We start from the raw sequence: 10,831 nt of genomic DNA on the forward strand, positions 1-10,831 counted from the left end.
ATGCTCACTGCAAATCTATGGAAGAACCTATGGCTCGAGACAGCACAACAGAACTTTAAGCCGTCATCTTATAAATATATTAAGTTGGAGAAGGCTAAGGAGGCTATTAGTAAGCTGAAGACGTGGAAAGAGCAGTGTGAGATGATCGTGCATCTATTCTCGACGGACCCTCGACCGGAACTTTTGGTAACAATCATGGTACCGCCGGACAAAGGAACGCCAGTATTCCACCACCTATTGGAGTTAAATACGCTTATGTCACGGGCTCAAACTCAGTTGATGTCACCTGATAAGTTGAGCATGTGTGTGCTGTGGGTACAGACGATATTTTGGTCTAATCTTCACAGAAAGGATCAGGAGATATTATATGCCGACATGCATCAATCTCACCCTGACAATTACCGGTTTACCTACCAACATTGACCCTCAGAAGGACCAGTCGGACGACAACCTATTGAAGCCGGTGTATACACCTTCGAAGACCGTGAAGGAGATGATACCTCATTTCACGGAGAAACATAAGGATAAGATTTTCGAGAATGACAAGATCAAGATCACGGACCGGGCTAAGTTCAAATTCAACAATGGATATATGAGCCTAGACTTGACCAAGGTCGACTTTTCGAAGCTGAGGTGTCCAACACGCAACTACATTGCATGGCGTCATGAGCAAGTCATACGAGAACAGGTGAAGGCATGGTTAGATGATGGGGTGATTGCAGTCAACTACGAATCAACTCCAGTCAACCTAGCTCTCTTGGCAGTCGACCAATTTAACTCTGACGGAACGCTGAAGAAGTTTTCACCTACCGAGGATAAATGAATTGCTGAGGCGCAGGGAGGGAGCTATCACCAGATGTTTTTAGGGTTTTAGATGGTCAACAATATTCATTTCGGTTTACACATGTTACCAGCCTTCTTTCAACAGATCATGCTGGATTTGTTTCGAGATATAGATAATGTGCAATAGCCGTATTTATCAAGACCGAAGAGGAACAACACGACAAAGCTGAGCTTGAGGTATTAGATAGACTAAGCAAACACCACTTCAAAGTCAACAGCAAGAAATGACACGTCAATTTGGCGTTAACGAGATTCAGCTGTTGGGCTGTCGCTGATCGACTACGGAAAAGTGGAACACTTGCTAGACTGGAGAACTCCTATCACAGGTAAGGATGTAAACAGCATGTGTGGCTTCGTCAACTATTTGTCTGATGGGGTTCTGACCACACTTAGCAAGTTACCAATAACCTTTTGGACATTTGAGATGCCACAAAGGTATATTAGGAGCGCTGAGGACCAAAGACTGTGATGAGGTCTTTAAACAGCTCAAAACAGTGGTCCAACAAGCGCCAGTAGTTCAGATCAAAGGATGAAAAACCGTTTTTTTTATGGCGACAGATGCGCCCGACATGGCACTCGGAGGCTTTCTGTATCAAATGATTGATGGAAACCAAGATATGCACAGGTCTTTAGCAGGGGTATGGCTCGTCTAAGATCTACTACCCGAAAGTGCAACAAGAGAAGGACTCCTTGTATGGCACACACTTTAACGTGATATGCTATCATAAATCATTGCAGCAGCTAAAATAAATGAAACCTAACTCACAGTTAGTCAGTCGGTGGCAAGATACGATCGCAAAATTTTCATTTGGCACAACACACATCCCAGGTGTACATAATCGTTTACCGGATATACTGTCACGCCTTGTATCGGACTTCAACAAGATGGTGCGGGAGTTACTCGCTACGGATTGGATGGCCAATCCTAGATGGTTCAAAATCGGAGACAACATGTGGATCACATACAATAGATACGTTTGCAGTTCATCATACTGGGCGATGGCCGCGATACAAAACTGTGAAACACCCAGAAGGTGATGAATTTCATATTTTAACTGACGAAAATGCGTGGGCGAATCCGGAATCCACCGTAATTGCTGATGCCACAGTTGCTAAATTATGTTCATATACAGGATGCTACCATCACGTTGTGTTGTTCCTTTCGACATTCGGATAAACGATTGACACAATTGATTTCAATGATTCAAATGTGAGCCAATTTACGTGGGTAGAGAGGTAAATACTTCTCTCTATCAGGGTGCCCGTGCAGTCCAGAAGACGCCTTGACGACGTACAATAATATGTCGGATAGGTCCAGTTGGAACGACCAAGTGAACACATTCTGAGACCTTTAAGCGTAAGGTCAAAGAATCCAATATTTCACTCTTGACACTAGGGTCTCAAACCGAGACCAAGACAACACAAGCACCTGCAGTATGCATTACCGAGGTACGTCCAAATTCCAACGAATCAAAGAGGAGCGCGACACTAGCGAATGCATTCTACAAGATAAGTTCAGACAGAGCAATGGCTTACAAAGCCGAGACCAGGTTACTTAAGCAGCTGATGAATATATGACCCAACTGATGGATAAATCAAACATCAGTCAGATTCATAATGTAGAACCTTCTAGCGAGATTCGACGAGACGAGTCGTCGAGTCCAGGTGAAGAAGCAGTGGAATCATCACCTTCTGATTTTGATGTAATGGAATCATCGGAGGAGGCTATTCTGAAGTGGTTAAGACAAAAATCATACTCTTAAGCACATGTACAAGGTTAGAACTGAAAAAGATTGCAAAAGGTACGGAATTATACACCCGAACCTTAAGCAATATATATCTCAGGTGTATCATGAATGCAACAACTTCGAAGTGAACCGGATCAAGCGCCACGGATACCCACTTTTAAGCAGCGTATCTGAAGACGCGCCGTGGCGCAGTGTTATCATTGATTTGGTTGAGCTACCCACGTCCGAACACACGAAAGAAAAGTATGCCTGTCACGTGTTTGATGTTGCTTCAAGATATTACGTCTTATATCATCTGAAAGATAAATCAACACAAACTGTGGCTGAGTGCATAAATAAATGTTTTGCAGATTTCGGCTGGCCAGCTGTTGTATGTTCCGACAACGGCAGTGAGTTTACAGAAGATGTCATGACGACACTGTTTCTCGTTGCGGGATCATGCCATAAGATGGGTGTACTTTTACAAGGTGAGAATGAGGTCGACACAGAAAGATGAAATTGTTCATGCGTGGAGCACTATAAGATGATGCTGACACGTGGCCTTACTCGATTTATTCGGTACAGACAGAAATGTGTTAGGTCTCGTTTAAGAGATGATGGTTAGTTCACGGGCTTGATAGCCGGTACTGCTGTTTGAGTTGGCAACCCAGGGTTAGAATTAAATGGATGTACAGATTGTTCTGGTGTAAGCGTAGGATATTCAGTATGAAGATTAGTAGTAGGAGGTTTGGTCCAACATCATTGGCGTGTTCCCTTATTCTTCTTAAGGTCAGCACGGGTTTTTTTTCTCCAATAGCACGTTCTTGTTTTGGATCCAATTTAAACACCGAGAGTTTGCGCTTAGTTAACGACATGATAGGGACCATATTTCCGGGGACTGAGTTATGTATACCCGGGGGAGGACAAGTAGTGCCCAGTTGGCGCCAGAAAGTAGTTGGGAGTGGAAAATAGTTTGCAGGTTTGCACTGTTTACTAATTATAATACCTGCTAGAGTATACTTCCATGGGGCACGCCTAAAGCTGTTTTCCCATTCTTGAGGTATATATCTTGAGTATGCTTGATCAGGATAGGGTCCTCCAACAGCGAATGAAAAAATGTAGATAACCAAGAGCAATTTGTCCAATGAGGAACGATGGCTGTTGCCTTGCAGTTTATGGCCGTGGAAAAACGGTCACAAAGGTCAGATGCCAAGGGCCATGGTGGGTTGGCTAGAACAAAGGCATTATCAAGTTTAAATGTTTGGGAATTGCAGCCTTCCGTATCACCATAACTTGCATACAAGTCTACAGAAGGACCCCCCCTTTCCTAAACAATACCGTTATCCAACAACGGTTGAGTAAGAGCTCATCCGAATAGGCGGAAGCATGCGGAGATAAGTGGGCGACCAGCAACGGTTCTTTTTCCGGTATAGGAGCCCATGAGACATGCTTATGTGTAAATCATTATAGGGTCCAGTTTTGCAGGGCAACGTGATAGCATATGTGCCACGTAATTCCATTCACCCGAGATATGGCGGATATCGATGGTGTGGCGGCGTACTTTCTCTACTAGTCGTTATAAACGATTCCCACGGACCGAGGGAGTGAAAGTCATATTAGGATGGAAAAAGGACATTCAGTTCTCGTGATCCGTCCAGATTGTTAACGGGTTATAGTTTGCCGTTATAGCTATTTCGTCCTTGTCGATACCATAGGCTACAGCCATAGTTTCAAGGTCAGCAATATGATACCGTCGTTGTGCTACATTGAGCTTCGTACTGCGATATGCAAAAGAGAAAAGTCGGTCTATACCATTGATACAGAAGCCGTCTATCCGTGGGTCGATTACATGCTTCAGATCCTTAAGCATATTTATGGCACAGGATAGTTGCTGAGCTCGGCATATGTAAAGATTTTTCCGTGATGATAGTCTTTCTTGCTGGTTTCGGCGGACCCTTTTATGATACGGGAGCGTCAAATTAACTGTCACTGAGGGGGAAGCCGGACGTTTTTTAATTAGAACAGTGTCCGTAGTTGGGCTCATATTCCGAAGCGATTTGGTGGTTGGTTGCTTTACGAATATATTCGTGGGTTTATTTTGTAGAATACGGTTCTCCTGTAAAGCTGCCTCAGCTGAAACCATTCGCTTTGAACTCAAAGGTTGTACCCAACCAGTTGGGAAAGGTGCCGGGGCTCGTCTTTGCGAGGGATACGAATAAACATGCCCGTGCCAATACCAATATTAGAAGCATCATAAAACATATGGAGGTAATGGCTGGGGTTTGAGGTTACTAACATGATACAACCTTGAATGGATTGCTGAACCGATGTGTAAGCTGCGTGGCATGCTGCCGTGTAAACGAATTTAACATTTTTAGATGTTAAGTCGGTGAGAGGAGCAAGCATTGTTGCGAGATTTGGTATGTATTGCGACCACCAGTTCATAGTGGCGCAAAACCTTTGGACTTCCTCCTTATTTTTGGGGGGAGGTATTGACACATTAGCCTTCAATCGGTCTTCCGAAATGGTAGTATAGTTTTGAATAGTATCACGTCCATAATAGTGTTTGACCGAGTCACGGAGGCCGAATGCCAGCCACTTTGCATATGTGGGCATACTGCAAAAGAGCATTCCAATGTCTGGTAATTGCTTGTCGGCCAGCATGTGACACAGCACCATTGTCAGCATAATGCTTTAGGACTTCCCGTAACGAAGCAAAGAACTTGTCCACAGTCGCTTGGAGCTCATAGGTCATCATCTTGACCCCCAAACACCCCATATATGGGTCGCCAAACGTTACCAGTTGAGGTCATCCATGTTGAGGTATTGACGCGACTCTTTGTCATACTTTAATTGGTTAAAGCTACAGGCCATGTCTATGGTAGACACTACGTCACCTCTTCTGATATGGTCTAAACATTTCTGTTCAGTTGGTAGTGGGTACGGATCCACGTCAAAGTTTCCATTATTTACTTTGTAATTTTGACAATATCGGATGTCCTTTATGGACTTTGGTGGTACTCGGGGATCTTTCTTGGCCATGACGGCACTGCTCATCCAAGGACTGAAATAGTCACCCGGTTCAATGATGCCACGTTTGTAATTGCGAGTACATATTACTTTCTCCCACTGTATGTATCGAAGGTCTTTCTGCTTGTATATTATACGTCTTGGTTTCGCATTCAGTTTCAACTTGATATGGACCTCTAGGCCCCAGACGTGGTTATGGTTGTTCTCGTTATAGCGTATATTGTGGAATCCATCCTTGAGTTCCTGAATTTGTTCAGGTGTCTTATGTATAATGTTGGCAATGCGATAAATACCATCCCAGTTGTACACTTCCAGGCCGTCTGGTTTATCGGCAGATCTGCGGTAGAACTCCATGATTGCAGATGCATCAAAGGCTACCGGTATAAGAACACCCATGTAAGGGTTCTGTAGCAACTTATGCACAATGCACTACAGAAAGGTTTGAGGTTGATCATTATGAACATCCTTTGGAAATTTAAGGCCAAATATGGGAGGGGATGTTAACTGGTCCCAATGGGTAACAAGTAAATTAGTTCGTTGGGCACAGAAACTTAGTAAGAAGTCATAGTTCATAGGTACTTTACCATCAGTTAAATAAAAAACTTCCTCACTTGTTTCTGTCAAAGTAAGTTTTCTGGTTAGTAAAGTTATAAACTCGGATCAAAACAGTAGTTTTACACTGTTGTGTAGGTGGTATTAAAGTACATCCACCAAAAGTATTTATAAATTCGGGCTCGATATCTTCAATAGCTAGTCCTACATCAACTGCAAATTGTTTATTAACAAAATTTGGCATAGTACCATCATCAGCATCACATAAAGCTGGGGTGGGTGAGAAGAAAGCCTCCACTATCGGCCCGTCAAGTCTTCAATTATTGACTTGTAGGTTGCCAGTGAAACGCTCATTGGGTAATTTGGCAATGTGGTGACCAGGCTGCAATGTGGACAAAGTGTAGAAATACGGCCTCCGGTCAGTCTAAACTATCAAGTTCAAATGAGATAACACAATGGTTTTTATTTGTATTTAAAATAACTTAATTCAAGTTCTTTTTCCAATATTTCCAAAGTGTTCTAAATTCACTTTGATGGCTCCAATAGCCTGAGTATTTGGTATGACTCATTTACTTGGACCTATTTGAAACGATAGTAGATGTAGGATATTATAAACTAAATTTTATAATCTCTGAACTACTACTTACAGGTTTTGGTCTTCCCGCCAATCTCCAAAATCCAATAAGTCTTTTTCTTTTTTATTATATTTTCTTCATATGGAACTTTATTTATATGAGCTAATGTATCAACTTGACTTACGTTCTTATGTCTATCTACAAATTAGACATGTGGTCATGAACACTTAGTACTTCTAGTGAAAATTATTCAACAACAAAAAACAGCTAGAGGTACGTCCTGTGTGATCGAGGATATTAAGGCTCTTGCCAAGAGGCAGTCCCGATCATTCTTACACAAGTTACCACTACTAAATCCTAACTTACTTGAATTGTATCTTAGTTTATATAACATAGTTTAAAACATAGAAACATCCATCGAAGTTTACAGGTTTACGTTTTTTTAACAGCGATGACGGGACCCAAGACTAGACCGTTGCCTACGGTGGGTAAGCAAGCCTGTGACCGGCTGCTGAAACGGTTACTTGGAGCTCTTCGCCGTTTAACCGCGCTATGCGATAAGGTGGAGACGGCACGTGCCAAGAAACCTGCACCCAGAGACGACGAGAAGGTGGAAATCCATTTGGAATTGACCCGTTTGCTTTCGGAGGCCCAATACTCAATCAGAACCTTGGTTAGGCTTAGACAATCCCCAAACTGGATTTCTGATCAAGCAGGAGGCCACGAAAAATATTCATCTCATTCAAGAGCAACTTCGCCAACTCCGTGAATTGTCACTGGCGGATATTGTCACGTCTGCGCCCCAGGACACGGCCCAGGCGACAGTGGGTGATGATTTTTCTGAGACTCAGGCCGCACCAGCGGTGTAACAACATTGGTCTTCCCAGTACCCCATACAGGCAGGGTCGACATCAACCGACCAGTTACCTGACAGCGGGGCTATCAACATGAAGCAAATTATCCCTGTGAAACGCAGGATTGGCCGCACGAAGCTTGTACCTTAAATGGCTCCGTATAATAGTGTTGTAATAGCCGGGCCTCCACATTAGACCATGCTCTACATACGTACTCTTAAGCAGTACATAAACTATAAACGTACTCTTAATAGTACGTGAACCAAATGGTTTTTAACGGTTCTATTTAAAAGTACCTTTTCCATTTTACATATCAGATGTTTGGATGAAGGCCATTAAAAGGCCCGATTAAAATGCCAAAGATAGGATTTGGAATAGTTTTATTTATAGAACTATATTTTATTACAAATCTATTTATATCTGAATACTTCGGTAGCGAGATGGCTCAACCGAAAATAGGTTTCTAGGGACTATTAATGTTACCTACTTGATCCTCCGTTCAGCCAACCAGATGTGCCAGTCTGATGATGGCAAGTCGGTAATTCTTGATAAGTGGAAAGTTATCGGTTAAGATAATAACAAAAGATGTCAAGAGTATTTTCTTTTTCTTTTTACTATTTTTTTCTAAAGATAGTATTTTAAGAGTCTTTCGAATTCGATCGAACAACGAAAAGATAAATAAAATCCCTTCGGCGAAAACAGTACTGAGAGGATTATATATAGGCAATGTCTCAGCCTCACAATCCCTCATAGAGTATTGCTGTTTTCACGAGGCAAACCTAACTTTACTAAAAGACTAATTACGTTTATTTTGCTTTAATTTCATTTTGAGCTTTAGAAGACTTTATTACGTTTAACTACTCTAAGACGTTAATATCGCCTTAGGAGACCGAAATCTACACATTTTAAAATTGACAAAGGTATTAATTACTTAGACTACTTAAACGTAAAGGTAGACAACTACCACAAAAAAATTATTGTCCAAGCGAGTCCTTATGAGACCAGCTAGCAGTCATAAGTTAAGTTTCTGACCAAGAAAGACAATACTCCTTCTAAGAAGCGTAGAGCTGAAAAGAAGAGGATGGAGAGAGACGCCGCTGCTGCAGCCGTATTTAACGCGACCGCAGAAGAGGAAAATCAATCAGTAACCGAAATCATTGCTACTGGTATTAATAACCAGGACAATACAACAGATAAGGGTGAAGACACTCCATTAAGAGAGAAGTCTCCTGAAGAAAGAGCCCGCGGGCCAACTATCGCGTTCGCTTCGAAGCTTACGTTTACGAAGCCAAGAAGCGACGCAAAAGGATCGGTTAAGACGATCCCTACTAATACTGATGAGAACACTCAGAAGGATCTAACTCCAATTACGGAGAAAGGAGACAATCCGCTTAAGGGAGAGGATGAGAAGGAAAGCTCAGAGAGCCGACCCGAATCAGAATCAAACCAGCCATCGCACACAAGTAAGTTGATCGATGAGAACACTGAACTTATGAATCAGTTAGCCGCTCTTAAGAAGCGAATGACCATTGAACAGGCAGAGAAGATATATGAGTCAGGTGAGAAAGCAAAACGCTTACGCGAACATATTTCTCCAGGTACTACTCAAGCTCTTGAAAACTGGACCGCCCGTCAACTGGAAAAACCAGTCACGGACGAGCCCAAACTACCAGGTTTTCCGATAGCCTTCGCGGATTTAAACACCGAAGAGCAGACACTATTCACGCCAGAAGTATCCCCTGGAAACGAGTCTCCTATTCTCGAAGATATTATAAACCCCGAGACAAGAACGAAGACTCAGCAGGAGCTTCCCCATTTGGAAAAGGCCCCACGCCATGTACCAAAGTCTACGGGATATATTATCCCTATGCATCAAGACCCACAGGTGATTATACTTTGGGGCACATTCTCGAGGCACTAAAGCTGCCCGTAGGCGCGCCAACGACATCGAGTTTAATCGAGTCGATCGGCACGCTATTCATCAGCCTGCCGAAGATTTCCAATCTGAAGAGGTAACCGCGCTAAATCAGGCCGTAAATGATTATACTCTACAGATGGAGATAGCGCATGATTTACACAACGCTAGTGACGTCACCTACTACGCTAATCTAATCGTTATTAAGCAAAAGCGGATAGATCAACTACTGCAGGCTCAACGTGGGCAAGACCGCCGCGATAACCAGAAGTACAAGGGGCTGATCAGTCGACTTAAGTCAAACTGGGACACCAACAGCAATAAGGACTAGTTCATAAGTAACCATGATCGTCACCCTGACACGCACCTTAAATGCGTTCACGGTAATGTTGGAGACAAATGATATCGCTCCGCAACAGTGGATAGCTGCGTTAATGCAGTCATTTGACCCTGAGGGTACAAGTTATTTAACCCTACAGAGACATCTCCACGAACTAGACCAGTGTCGAAACTGGCCAGCAGTGTGTAGGTCAGTAACATCCTTGTTAAGTAAGGATATGCGCAGTCCAGGGCTGAGCTCGATTTTAGCCGAGCCAGCACCAAACACTACCACACAGAGCTACATATTGAAGCTCGATGCTGATTTGCAACGTCCCGATATTAAGAAGGACAAGATACAGCGATGCTACGAGTTCCTGGCTATGCATGTGTTCTGTCAGAACATGAGCAATAATGACCGAGAAAGTTTGTATACTGAACTTAGACGTAAGTACGCAAACGAACCTCGAGATTTAGGTCATGAAACAAAGTTTCATCTATCCCGACTTACGTGGGAACAATTTTATGATACTGTATCCACTTTGTATTCTTCCAGTCGAGTAACCTCGCAGGCGAAGGCGGTTGATAAGAAACCTCGGGAGCAGACCGATCAAGGGTACGTATCCATGTAGACCTCAAACGAGAGACCCCAACATAGACGTCCACGTGAATCTACTCAATTTACACGCCCTGTTCAGAAGGTGCGTGCGGAGCACAAGGAACCTGCATACAAGCAAGTTAAGAAATGTGCTGATGAGAAATGTGGTGATGACATGTACCAGTTAACCCCTAACGGTTACTGGAACGGAAAGCATGCCCAATCTTGTAAACACTATCTTACAAAATGTGATAAATGTGAGAAGACCAATGGCTACCACGCTAAATCGTGTGACGTCAGACCCGACATTAAGTTGGACTGACGATACTACCGCGTACAATCGTTACACAGACAGTACAACGACTCTTGAGATGAGCGTGTAATAATCCCTGTATATTGCAATGGATATAAAATCCTAA

The 10,831-nt window shown here is 43.0% G+C and overlaps 2 protein-coding genes across 2 annotated transcripts; both read left to right on the top strand.

Moving 5' to 3' along the window:
• Positions 1 to 823, top strand: SARC_07824 (hypothetical protein; the record flags this gene model as incomplete). The annotated part of the gene is made up of 2 exons (XM_014298226.1): positions 1 to 302; positions 352 to 823. 2 exons carry the CDS (start codon positions 1 to 3, stop codon positions 821 to 823), a joined length of 774 nt encoding a protein of 257 aa, XP_014153701.1.
• A 6,355-nt stretch (positions 824 to 7,178) lies between these two features.
• SARC_07826 (hypothetical protein) lies at positions 7,179 to 7,596 on the top strand (the record flags this gene model as incomplete). The annotated part of the gene is made up of 2 exons (XM_014298227.1): positions 7,179 to 7,362; positions 7,406 to 7,596. The coding sequence occupies 2 exons, from the start codon at positions 7,179 to 7,181 to the stop codon at positions 7,594 to 7,596; spliced, it is 375 nt and encodes a 124-aa protein (XP_014153702.1).
• Positions 7,597 to 10,831: the final 3,235 nt, after the last annotated feature.

Source organism: Sphaeroforma arctica (assembly GCF_001186125.1).
Source record: "Sphaeroforma arctica JP610 unplaced genomic scaffold supercont1.647, whole genome shotgun sequence".
NCBI classification, from domain to species: domain Eukaryota; class Ichthyosporea; order Ichthyophonida; genus Sphaeroforma; species Sphaeroforma arctica.